This window comes from Drosophila bipectinata, chromosome 3R (assembly GCF_030179905.1).
Source record: "Drosophila bipectinata strain 14024-0381.07 chromosome 3R, DbipHiC1v2, whole genome shotgun sequence".
Classification (NCBI taxonomy): Eukaryota; Metazoa; Arthropoda; class Insecta; order Diptera; family Drosophilidae; genus Drosophila; species Drosophila bipectinata.
This window is the reverse complement of record NC_091739.1, coordinates 8,896,829-8,910,689: the sequence shown is the minus strand read 5'-3', so window position 1 is coordinate 8,910,689 and position 13,861 is coordinate 8,896,829. Positions and strand designations below refer to the sequence as shown.

The window sequence follows — 13,861 nt, the reverse complement described above, 5'->3', positions numbered from 1 at the left end:
TGCCAAATGCGTTCAGAATTTTTGAGCAGCTTGCCTCGTCCCCGACACGGCAGAGTGTGGCAATGTAGGCCTATTTTTAAACCGAGAACTTAAAGCAAGACAATTGCCAGCAGTAGATGCTCCAATTTAATAAGGTTTTATTTGGTTTTGATTGTGGGCTCCCAAAATCTGTTTAGCTCCTTTGTTCGAATTGAAACAATATATAAATTGCTTCATTCATGGGAAAACAATTGAAACTATTCGATTTGTGGTTGATTTTATTGCAGTTGAAATGAAAATATTTCTGGCATTTTTAGTTGCTAAAATTGGGTTAAGCCTACGAAGGCAGCTTTTTGTTTTATTTTTCCTTTGAGTTGATCATAAACGCTTTTGAATGCAGTTATTTGCTTTTCGCAAGATTGCAAAATTGCAATTTCAATTGTCGTGCGATAGGAAATGTTATATTTGTAATGTGCTTAGTTTAATTGTTTGGATGATTGATTGATGGCTTGATCGGCGACTGTCATAAGCTGCTCAAGCCGTTCAGGGCCATCTCCATTAATCCGTTTAATTAAACCTTTGCCAAACACCATTGTCTCAATTGGCAAGATGAGTGCCGCTCCTCTCCAAGGCAATCGGCTTTTGGGCCAAATCAGAAGCAGTCATTGAGACTCTGGCGCCTGATTAATATTTATTATATCATTGGCTCATTACACCACATCCAGCTGTGGGTGTACGGCGGTGTGTGTCTGATTGTGGTTGGGGCGTAATTTGAGCGTGAGGCCTAAGGCCTGGGCGTGGCCCAAAAGCTACGAGTGAGCGTCCGTGAGCGTGTAAGGTGGTAACTGGATAGGTTGGGCAATTCTTCGGGGTAAAGTAACTTTTGCGGCAACTCGACTTACATAAGCAGCCTGTGTAATTGGAGCCAACAACCCTGCCAGTCCGAGTCCCCTGGCACGACCGCATTTGAATGTAAACACTGCTTATTTCTCTTCCTCGCATAAAAAGAGAAAAAGTCTCTCTTTTCCATTGTCTCTGGTAGCAGCAAAACGCCATTAGCTTCCTGTACTAGCACTCTGTTAATTGTTGTTGGAGCCCGCCACTGCTGCGTGTGATGTTGTTGCCTCTAATTTGTCAAACATTAAACAGGGGGTCGTAAATAAAACAATCAGCTTGAGACATTTGGACATTTTGCAATGAAATTTTCGTTACTTTTGTTTGTGACTTTATTTTTCGTGATCGGCCAACCGTGAAGGTTGAATGGTGGAGCAGATCCAAACGCAATCTACATGGAGGTGGGTGTATCTATCCATGGGAAAATTGTGGGGCTTGTTTGGTCACAGTGGGGTAACGTAGAACGCAATAAAATCTTAATTTCAAAAAATTTAAGACAATAGATTAATGAATGCCCCATTTTATAGTAGATCTAGAGCTGTGGCTTTACAGAATGTAATTTTTTAATTTTTTAGGCTCTTTTATTGATTTGCCCGGACAAACTCCCAACAATCAACTTCGCAACATCTTCATCAACTATGACAAGGGAAGCGAGATTTTATAGTCATTATTGTAGTTGCCGCACTCATGACAATTGTCAACTGCAATGACGTCGCTTACGACGACGACGACGACGAGACACAAATTAGCATTAGTATGAGTAATTAACTTAAATACAATAGAACAATTTAGTTTTCGCCAAATTGCACACACAGCGACAACAACGAGCGAGGCATCATTAGGAGGGGCGACATTGTCCGCGCACAATTGAAAATTTTGCATGCCAAATAAGGCTTTGGCGGATATAAGGAGGGCTCTGGAGTGCTGGAGGGCTGGAGGATGGGTATCGCGGGGCTGCCGACATTTTGGACTGTAATTACGCGAGATCACGTCAACTGACCGCTTCAACGGGCAGAGGGCTGTAGCACCGTAGCCTCCGAAACCCCTCATTTCCTCTTTTTTCAGCCAGCTTTATGTACCATGCATATTTGATTTTCAGCTCGGATTATACATGTTCGTTGGCCATTGAATCGCTTGATATCGTGCATTTACTGAGGATGAGGATGATGGTGGTCGGTGAGCGGGGAGTTATGTCGGATCGGATCTGTATAATTTGTGTGCGATTTTTGTTTTTCTCTACTAAATGGACATTTCATGACCCAAATTTCTGAATCAGCTAATGAGCATTTAATTGACCATGTTTTTCTATAGCTAGACCAATACTCCCCTTGTTTGAAGCGTAACTAAAATACATATTTTGTGTACTTGCGTGAGGTGTGAGATAAGCTTGGAAAGATACACGAAAACAGATAATTCATATAATTGGCACATACCTGAAAAGATAAAAAGCATTAAAAATATATTAGTGCTGCTGTTAATGAAGTTTGAATTTAATATTAAAGCTTGTAATTTTTCATTATGAAATATATTATTTAAAAATGTCCACCAAAAACTCAATCCAATGCTGAATCAACAGTAAACCCATGTTGACCTACGACATTTTTTTATCGCAGATTCCCAATGGCCCTCGAAATGGCTTTTTCTCCATTCATGGACAACAATACCTATTCAAAATGCTCGATGATGTTTTCTATGTACCAGTATTCCTGCTACTCCATTTTCAAAGTGTTCTCCTCCACTCATTTTTCTTCGCCCCATCGACGTTTTGGAATTAGGCGGCGATTCCTTTCTTATTTGCCGCCTTCCTGGTGCGCCTTTTGTGGCGTAAATAGGCGGAAAAGAAAATTATGTTTACGCAAAGGGTGCGGGCTGAAGGATAAGGAGTGAGAGCAGGAGAAGCACAATGTCGCAGGGGAGTTTCCGCAAGTCTCGGGTTTCAAAAGACCTTTCTTTTGGTTGGATATACAGTGGGCTTAAGGACATTTAGAAATTCCTTTTTACATTTATACATATAATACTATAATAGTATGAATACTCCTATAATAGTTGAAATCAGAAATTCATTTCATTTAGTATTTTTAACTTAGTTCTGTGAAGTCTGATACGACAATCTGCTTAGTTATAAGCTTTTCATGCTGTCCTGAATGGCATTCATTAGCTTAGTTTTCAACTTTAGTTCGACCTTTTAATTTCCCTCGATTCAAAGTTGATTTATCTTGAAAAGCTCGCATCAGTTCGATGGTTCCGAAGGACAACCACAGTGCATCCTGCTCACTACGACCGACCCACCCCGTGCCAGGCACGCAAATTAAATGAATTGCTTACCCCAGCTACATGGGCGCCATGCCACACCTCCTTGCAACCTTCCGCCGCTTTTGGGCTAACCCCTCTTTTATGCTGCCATTAAAATCATGCTTCAATGGTTTTTGACCATTTTTACTCGCTTGTTTTTGTGTTTGTTGTTTCTGGCCCGGCCCGGCTTCAATGAAGTTTTTTCAGCTTTTTGTTGCAACGCCAGATGAAGGCAGCGCACAAAAGTTCCAACTTCCAAGTGGCAGAAGGCAGCTCCAAGCGACTTTCATGGCACGCCCATGTCCCTTAATCATACTACCATCTCGGTTCTAGGTAAATGAACCTGTGGAACACTTGCCTGCTAAATGATTTACGCACTTTGGAAAATTTAATGGAGCAATTTTCGCAGTCAGCTGGGGGGAATCTTGACTCGCCACGGGATGCGAATCAGTAAAGGAATTAAAGGGAAACTTTAACAAAAACACTTTTTCATCAACAAATTTATTTTTATTGCTCCTACAGATCAGAGTATTTTCCAATCTTTATCCGGTATTCCCCAATCAAACTTATCTATTTTTTTATGACGTTACTCCTGTTTCGTTTTCAATTTTCTAGTGTTATTCTGGGGACTCGTCCTTCTCAATGCTGTTTACTTACTGATGTCTGTCCCTGTCTGACAGCGATTCTCTTCGGCTTGCATAAAACATCAAAAGCTGTGTGAAAACAGAATCCCCCAGCCAAGAATCTGACACACCGTTCTTTTTTCACGGATTGCATGCAAAAACAAATAAGAACCATGGATAGCCAAAACTTGAAAAAAATATAAAAAAATATCTTTAAAAAAAAAACAAGAAAAGAACCAAACTGATGGTGGCTCCCATAAATGTGCTATGATTTTTTTTTGGAAATGTGGTTGTTTTATTTTTTTTTTGTTAACTGTAGTCCAATGCTCGTTGTATTTCTGTGGGGAGTGGGGGAAAAATAGCATAAACAAAAGGCGCCCTAAAGTTGATTTCCGGTTTCCGCTCAAATGGCTGCCTCTGTTGTACCACTACACGCCCTGCTTTCGCCCCTGCCCCTCTGCGGCATCCCATTTAAAGTTTTGTGTGAGAATTTCGTACGAGATTGAGTGCAGCTGCAGGGTAATTGTGGGTATGTGTGTATATAGGTATGGGTGAGGCGGCTGGGCGTGTCTATTCGGGTGTGTAAATTTCATATTTTATGATTGACTCCCCCACGCAGTTCAAAAAAACAGAAAGCAAACAAACGTAGTTGCATTCAACCGAACATCAAGCGAACTTTAAGTTTTGAAGGATGTCTGATGAACAAAAAAGGTAGAAAGTGAATAAAATGTGGAATGCTTTCAAATGGATTTAAAAAATCAATAAATAATGTAAAAAAAGAAAAATAATATTTATTTGGAACTTGTATTCCATACCTTTTATAAAACGAGGCAATTGAAATAGCCAAACAAACGAAATTTTTGCATGAGTGCCTATGTTTTGAGGCAAAGTTGGTGGGGGAGAACACATGTTCTTGAGGAGCCTAATTATGATGGACGGCAAACACTTTTGGTGTTCTGCGCCCACTAATGAAGGCCTCCCAAGTGCGACAGATCAAACACACAGCACGCGCGTCCAAGAATTATTTCGACTCTCGAAGGAACTCGAGCGGAAACAAAGCAAATAGTCAAAGAATAGGAAAAGGGAAGCAAGACGAAGCGTGTGGCATGTGGCATTGTCATTTGTCTTTTGGCCAGCAGTCTGCGGATGCGGAGGATGTTGGCCCACTCCCGCACTAAATAGAAGGTTTTCCTGATTGCGTGTTGTCAGCACATTACCAGCAATATGTTCAACACATTAACCATTGAGTGGGAGTGGGTGGGAGAACTAGAGAACTAGAGAGAGCTAAGGACCTTCTATTTATTTAGTACCCTTAGTTCGTTTTCGGTCAATTTTGTGGGAAATTTGCAATTTTGAGTGGAGTCACAAAAAAGGACAAAAAAAGTTTGAAGAACTGAAAGAAATGTACGAATTTCGAAAAATATTTCTTCATAAAGTATGAAATGCCCTTAAAAGAAAGTATAAAAAAATATACCCCGTTGTTCCATTAAACTTTATTGATGCGGGTAACCCAAGTTGTACCGCAGAGTGTTAATTAAATTTTCCGTAGGAAAGAACGGTCAAGTTTCTTATAAATTTTCAATTGACAGGACTTTTTCTCTATTCACCCCTCCCGCTTCGCACATATTTCCGAATTCTATCAATATTTAATTGAGCTATACCTTTTTCCTTCATTTTCAACGGCAGCAGCTTGAAGTTGAAGTTTCAGTATGTTTGTCTTCCCCCAGAAAGGAGCCACAACAAAGGACAACTCAAATGAAACTTCAATTATTCCACGTAAAAAATAAGCAGCAGTAGGTGGCGATGGTCAAGGTAAAAAAAAGATGGGTGGCAGGCTGATTTTCTTTTTTGTCCTGACCATAAACTGTAAGTTAAACAACAACCAGAGAAAAAGGAAAAAAAAAAGAAACTTTTTTCACTTTGTTTTTTGGCCTCGTCACGATTTTGTGTTTACAAGGGTTCGGGGTCGAAAAGCCCGCCTCCCAGTAGGTGGGTTTGAATCTTTTCATTTGCCGTTACGGCTACCTTTGCGCCGGCCATCCCCAAAATGCCCGTTTGCACTTATTTGTTTGGTGATTTGTTTGACTTGCGTGTCGATGATGACACAACACAAAACAGCAGTAGCAGTACCACCAGCAACAGTCACATAAACAACAAAGCGAGCAACAAAAACGCTAAGTGAAATTTTTGCCACCCAAAAAGGGGAAGTTTTCATCATCACCCACGGCTAACACAACAAAAAACGAAGGACAAAACTTATAATAATCATAAAAAAGGCAGCAGACGGCAGATGTCGCATTGCATACAAAAAGGAGCAGGAGGAGGTCCTGTTCCTGGTCCGGGTTGGGGGAAAATGGAGGGAAAAACGTGCGAAGCAAGGAAACAGCCAACTGACCAGAAGCGGAAATTGTTGCAAATGTCAGCAAAATTTTTTGTATATGCGTGTTTACACTCGTCCTTATTTATAGATGGTCGGAACTAGGAAGGAGAAAATAAAAGCTCTAAAAAGTGTTCGTGGTAATAGTAGAATTTATGCGATTTTTCACACAAAGATGAGAGATAGATATGTAAACTGATGAAGTAATATGTATATTGTAGGTGTCAGGATATAAATACCCTTGAATACTCAAATCTCTAAACAGGAATGGCTCACAACAATTAAACCTTTAGTCCCAAGAAAGTTACCCACTCCATGTCCGAGCCCCGAAATCCATTTTTATTATGGTTTAATTACTTGTTTTTCCTCGGCTCCATTCCTTTTTGTTTGGTTTCCTCTGCTGATGGGGGATTCTCGTTTATGAGGCGTTTGCATGTTGTGTCGATTTGATGGCGACGCATAAACAAGAGCCACGAGCCAGAGCCCAAGCCCGAGACAGAGACAAAGAGCTGTCTTTAGAGAGAGACAAAGCGGCGACTAATGAGTTTTAAGGGGCCAGGAGATGTGGCTCGCGGGTGCCATATCCCGGATGTAATGAACGGAAAACGGAGAAACAAAAGGCAAAAACCAGCCACAGCCACAAAATGGCCAAGCCGAAAGGACTGAGCAACTGAGAAGCAGAGAAAATGCGATTTCAGGAGCGGTTGAAGGAATATTAACGAGGATGCTGGCCGGTTGGTAGAATTGTTGGCAAATTCCCACTGAGAGGGCTCAACAAACATGGCCAAGAAAACTCTTCTCTCCTGGTGCAGCCCGAGTTTATAGCTGCACTTCTCCGACTTCGACATTGACTGCCAACGCCGCTTACCTTTTATATATGTATGTACTTTGTCTCGGCCCTTTTGCGCATACGCATATAGAGGTAATTAAGAATTATGGCCTGGGAGGCGAGGCCGAACTGAACTTATTAATTTCTGCATTATTTAAGCGTGTAATTTATGTGTTCAGCTGGCATTTTTAATTGCATTACACGGCGGTGGGTTAATGCATGTTAAATGCATAATGAGCACCGCAAGCCAGCCGAACATACCAGCCGAGGGGATGCTACGGATCGAGGGAAAATTCCGATAGAACGGGAGCGGGGACGTTGGAGTTAAGTGTCATATGAGGTGACGTTGCATGGCGTTTGTTTTATTAATTGAAGTTTAATCAGCGACAGCTGCCAGCAGTCACGTTCCATTTCTCATTTTCCACTGTCTGCGAAAAGGTCAAATCCACTGCTGACTCTGACAATAAAACCATTTTAACTAACTCCATATTTAAGCCACTGCAAAGTGCTTTAAACTATCTAAGATCTCTATCCAATAATAGTGTCTTGCAATACTAAGCAGTCCTTCGCTTTTATCATCCTAATAACGTTGGTGCCCTAAGTTTTACACAAATTATTTTCGATAACATCTTCAGAGTCCTTTCTACCATCCGGCCTGACCTGGACCTTTTAATAATTTCATTTAGCGGGAAATTGTCTTAAGCCAAATTGAATTAGGCCATGGCCCGTTCGCGAGCGGCTAAGAGGGCGACCTTTTCTTTTCTTTTTACAAAGGACAACATTTTTGCTACACTGGAAATAAATTGATAAAATAAACTAAAAGATTTTGAATAGTTTTTCTACTATAACAATATTCTATTAATAATTTAAGAATTTAAAATATAGATGTGGTTTTAAAAATGAAGTATAATTTACAGTGCAATTAGTTCAGGTTAACCCAAGTCCAAAGCTGGCACTCAACTTGGCCTAATGGCGTTCAAGATGCTTCAAGGACTTGGCCTCAAAGTGGTCATTGTTAAGTGGCGGTGTGAGGGCGGTGCTACCTGATTGGAAATGGAATTTGAAAGTGGCACAGACGGTGCCCAAAACATTTGACCACGTAAAGCAATTTGCCAACTGCATCGATGTCAGCTTAAAAGCCTTGTCAAAACACAAGCCCGAAAAGGGGTTTGAACAAAAATCAGTAAACGCAACTGTTTGGCATTTTGTCGGGTTAAGAGCGGATGAAAAAGTCCAAGGACAAACAAAATGCAAATGTAAATAAGTAAATAAAATACATACGGCTGACATTTTGTTTTCAGGGGCGGAATAAGCGTGTGAAGAGACCGCCAAGGGGGCGTGGGAATTGTTTAGTGAAAATTCATTGGGCCAAAAAGCTTTTGCGCTCCGTATATATATTCTCGGGTTCTCTCCTGCTTTTCTCGATTATATGTATGCTTTTTTTGGTTCATTTTTATTTTTTGCCGAGCAACAGTTGCCAGCGGGGTTGCTACTAGCTAGCTGCTAGAAACTTTTCCTTGTGTTTTCAGACAGCCTGACAGCCCGACGGGCGGCACCTAGTGGCCGAAAACTCACAACTTTGATATTCTTTGGCCATTATTCTATTTGCAATTTTGCGCACAAACAACCCAGCAAATAAATAAGCAAATTGAAAAAATGCGAAACAAAATAATGCAAATAAACTGGAAAACTGAAAACTGTCGACTGTCAGAGTCGGGCGGGGGAAGCTAACGTAAGACTGCCATTTTGGCACATGGCAATTTCCGTAGAGTGCACATGACAAAAATTCGGAATGTGCATAAAAAGTGGCACGGCTCTGCTCCTCCCTGGAGAAGGATAGCCTCTCGGGGGAGCTGGAGGAGAATTCCTTTCGCAAACTAGCAAAAAGTTAAAAGTTTAATTGTGCGCAACTTTGGCCAGGATGTGATGTTGGCCCAGGCATCCGAGGCCAAAGGACATCTGTGACAAGTTCTATTAAGTTTATTTTATTTAGTCTCGCATTTTGCATTTAAACAAAGCAGAACGTGCCACCACAAGCTGGCTGTCAGAGCAGAGGTCCGGGTAGGTAAAAGAGTGTCTGAGGGATCTGGAGGAGCAGAGGTCACTCGATTGCATCGCACACACTTTTATATGGCAGGTTGCGCCCACTTGACTGCTCGATGGCCTCGACAGTCCGCCACTTTGCATCATTTCCAGGACTCTTGGCCAGCACTCTCCTTTTCTTTCCATTTGCAAACACTTGCCTTCAAAAACCCAAAGCAAACTGGTCATTTTGGCACTGAAAAAAATATTCTTCATCATTAATTAATGTTTTTTAATCAGAATACTTTTTAAAATTCATTCGATAGCAATTTTTTCTCAGTGTGCCTTTGGGGGAATTGGCTTTCCTGCGCATAAAACGTTTAAATGAAAGAAAAGCAATATGTTGCCGCCTGCAGATGACAGAAGCACAGGAGCTGGATGCATCGTCAAGGATCAGGGGCTAAAAACGGCTTGAGGTCTGTGTAAAATATTTACCAACCATCAGCCGCTGTCATACTTTTTTAATTGACTTATCAATAATTCATGTGCCAGAAACACACACTCACACACACGTAAGGAGCCAGGGACAGGGGCCAGGATGAATACTCATAAATACAAATGAAGTCAGAATGCAGTGTGCAACTGAATAGGATGAGGCCGTGGCACGGGCAGAAGTAAGAAAGAGGTGAATTGCATTTCCAACTCTTTTCCAGGTCCAGGTCAACGACTCACCTCGCATTCAGCCTCGTGTCTTGTGTTTTTTCCGCCCAGCCGGAAGATTGCCTTCGTTTACTTTTCGACTTGATGTTTATTTTGATTAATTTAAGTCTTCTATTTGGAAATATTTTTCATTTTCATGTGCAACTTTATCTTTCTTGACTGTGAATCCCAGCATGCTTTTTTTCGGAGAAAGGGCAGCAAGAAGAACCAAATGATTGATGCATTTTTAATGCGCTTTTCCGAAAAAGGAGTTTCAGGAGGTCCCAACTCTCAAAGTATATGCATTTTATAGATTTCTATTTCAAGTTTCGTTTAAAGTAAATATTTAGGGGGGCAGATTTCGAGAAATAATTATTTGCGCAACCTGAGCGGTGGAACTTTCGCTTCGGGAAGGACATTCCAATACCCACCTGTACCTCGAAGGTCTTTAATAAATTTTCGAAACCACCCACCCACAGAAATCCATAATGGTAGTGGAAATGTGGAAAGGAAAACAAAAGTAAGAACTTTTTTTTTTATCAAGGATAAAATCAAATTTAACGCATCGCTTGGAAAGGGAAGCCTCCTCCGTTTTCTTTTTTTTCGCCCCACAGTTCTTTGTATGCGTATAAGGCCACGTACCCACTTGACATGAAGGCGGTGCAGCGAAACGAACGATGGGTGGTCGGGCTAGGAGGGGGAGGGGTGTGGGTGTTTTAGGGGCACGTGCCGCACGGATTAAGCGTGGCATGCTGCTGCGCGAAAATATGAAAGGGAAGCAGCATGAAATATGTGTAGCATAAGACAAGGCGCATAATCAAAATGTAAGCAACAGCAGCAGCAGCCGCACCACCAGTAGATGCACATGCCACTTACACAAGTGCAGAAGAACCACCGCACTATAGGAAATATGAACACTTTTTCTGGCCAAAAATAATATCTCAAGAACGAAACAAGATATTTAAGTTCTGATTTTTGATTTGAGTTCACATGGTCAATAGATTCAATATTTTAAAAAAAGGTGGGCGTGGCACCGCCCACTTTTTAAGAATCACATTCTAACTCAAAAACTAAGCAAGATATTTAAATTTTGATTCTTGATTTGAGTTTATATGGTCAAAAGAACTCAGAAATGAAAAAATTGTGGGCGTGGCACCGCCCCCTATTTAAAAATAACATTCTAACTGTTCGGTTTTGCACTAGTCTCACAGCTAACAGATTCACATTCAAGGTGTTGAGGTTGCCTCCTTAAATTATGAGTTTCTTCGAAAGTGCATTTTTATGCATATTCATATTTCACTCATTTGAAGAAAATTAAACAATCTACAACATGGACTAAATTACATTGTCCGACTCCGCCAGACTTGGTTTAAATCTCTTTTTAAAAATGTGATTTATTTCTAAAAATTTCTTATGCTAGACTGCTTACATTTTCACTTTATTAAAAGGACAACACAATTTTTTTGGACACTTCACATACACAAACACACAATACAAACCACATTGAAAAGTATTCATTTCAAAACTTTTTATTTTGTCCATAAAATTTTAAGTATTCGTGTTTTTAAAATCGCACCAAAAAATCGTAAATTCTAAGCTCATGTAAATGTTAACATCAACAGCTGTTTTTAACAGCTGTTTTCTTCGCAGTGGCGCCATCTATGAAAATTTCTGGTATGCAACATTAAAAATTAATCTATTGTGAATGATATGCAGTTAAAATTATTTAAATCCTTTAACTTTCAAAAAATGGTTTTTGGCCAGAAAAAGTGGTCAAATTTCCTATAGTGCACCGCTCCACCATCCTGCAACGCCCTCTCCTGCTTTCTGGCTTTATGAAGCGGCAGGCTCTTTTTCTCCCCCACCTGGCTCTGCCCCAAAAACAAAGGGCATCACGCAGAAGTCTTACGCCCGAGCTGTCAGTTGATGTAGCGCACCATTATTTCAGGGGCGAAATAAAGAAGAGGCTTAGGTGGGGCGGCAGTGGGTGGTGGCTGCTGGTGGTGCTTGCATTGGGCCAGCACTCGACATATCGATCATCCTTCCATTGCAGATGAAAATCAGGCGAAAGTCTTCAAGTAAATCAAATGAAAGGGAAGCTTCGAAATGAAAATGGGTTGGAAGCTATGGGAATTATTATACCACAGACGTGAAGTAAAATATTTAATTAAAAAACATGTTTTTGGGTTTCTCTTAAAATGTATTTGTGGAGTGGCGCCTTTTTTGTCTTTCACATAAATTCAAAATTCCTTTAAACTCGAACCCCTCGGCATAGTCCCAGGAATCATTTGCATGGACTTTGCTTTTATAAATAAATGCAAATTTTATCCCCAATTCTAGTACTCTACTTAGTTGGAGAAACCCCCAAAAGTTTTCGCATCTTTTCCGCAATTTCTTGCCATATTTCAGTATGCAGGATTCCGTATTCCCAGAGCTGTCACTTTTGTCGCAATTCGCCAACTCTTTTTACATATTTTTTTTGCCATTTTTTATGTTTATTTTTTTGGGATTGAGAATTGGAATGGAAGCTGTCACTCACCTCTTCCTCATTGCTGGCCGTGTTCACGGAGTCCATGCTCTGCGAAAGTCCCAGCGGGACTAGGGCCATCTGGTTTTCCATTAAGTCCCGGCTGCTGCTGCTGTTGCTGCTGCTGCTGTTGGTGTTGCTGTTGCTCAGGTTGTTGTTGCTGTCGCTGACGGTTGTTGCCGATGTGGTGGCGGCTGTTGTTGCAGCTGTGGTGGTTGTTGTGGGGGCGCAGCTAGTGGCGCTGCCGGCCGGCGAGGGCGTGGTCGGTGCGGAGGCGGTCGCGGAGTTGGACTCGTGCGAGTGCGATTCGTGGGCGGGACTGTCCGGCAAGCTGCCGCCGCTCGTCGGCACAGCGGCAACGGTGGCTGCTGCTACTGTTACAGGTGCTGCAGTTGCAGGTGTGCTTGTGTTGCTTCCTTGTTTGCTGCTTGCGCCGCTGCTGAGAAGGATATGTTGCTGCGACTGTTGCTGCTGCTGTGGCTGCTGGGCTGCGTATCTGTAGTAGTGGGCCAGAGATTGCTGTTGCGCTTGCTGGGCTTGAGCCTGAGCCTGTGCTTGGGCCTGGGCCTGGGCGTGCTGCTGCTGTTGCAAGTGCTGGTTGAGCAGGGCCGCTGCTGCCGCCTGGTTGAACTGTGTCAGACGCTGTTGCTGTTGCTGCTGCTGCAGTTGTGGGGCTGTGGCCACCGCGTAGGCCACTTGTTGCTGCTGCACCTGCTGCTGCTGCACTTGCTGGGCCTGCTGCTGCTGTTGCTGGTGGTGGGCGGCAACCGCTGCGGCGAACTGAGTGGGATGGGCGAAGCTCAGCGAGTGAGCGTGGTGCGGATGCGAGATCGAGTGGGGCTGGATCGAGTGCGGATGCGAGTGCGGGTGACCCTTGACTGTAACGGGTACGGTGACGGGCAGCGGCACGGAGACGGGCACTGGCACCGGAACGGTCACCGGCAGGACAGAGACTGCGGCGGCACACTGGCGCTTGGGCGACGGCGACAGAACCTGTGGGGCACTTGCTGGCGTCTGCGGCAGCGTCGGCCTGCGTTTAATCGCAATCGACGAAATGGTGATGGCTTTTTCAAACACCGCCTGCTGGTTGTTGTTCTGGCTTAGGCTGTGGGCGTGGCTCTGGCTATTGCTGCTAACCGGGCTAATCGGGCTTATCGGGCTAATCGGATGGCTAATGGCTGCTGGCGTCGTCGTCGCTGCTGGCAACAAGTGTTGCAGTTGCAGTTGCGGTTCGGCGGCTGCTGCAGCGGCGGCGGCGGTGGCGGATATGAGCAGTTGATGATGGCTGCCCAACAGGTCCTGGTAGTTGGCTATTTTGACGAATCAGTGTAACTGCAACGAGTCAAATGGAAATATTTCCATTAAAAAAATGGTTTAGACTTTGCCCCCTTACTTTCGTCTTAAATAATTACTTAGAAAGTGGGTATGTGTGTTATTGTTCTTAAGCCTATTCAAATAATATTGCGATATAGTGTTTATTTAACAAAATTCAAATGTTTACAAAAGGAGAATTGGAGCTCGGGAGTAATTCTATGTTTGGGAGGCAGAGAAATGCCTAAATAAAACAAATATTAAATAAAGTAGTCCAAAAACAGAAAGTCATTCAATCGACAGTAAGT

At 42.5% G+C, this 13,861-nt stretch overlaps 1 protein-coding gene across 1 annotated transcript in view; it reads right to left on the bottom strand.

Annotated features, from left to right (window-relative positions):
- The window catches only part of cpo (couch potato), a gene marked incomplete at its 5' end in the record, with an annotated part of 49,456 nt that extends 35,891 nt beyond the window's left edge, over positions 1-13,565 (bottom strand). Inside the window, 1 exon segment of the mRNA XM_017246375.3 lies at positions 12,255-13,565. Coding sequence (XP_017101864.3) covers positions 12,255-13,565 — 1,311 coding nt within the window.
- Positions 13,566-13,861: the final 296 nt, after the last annotated feature.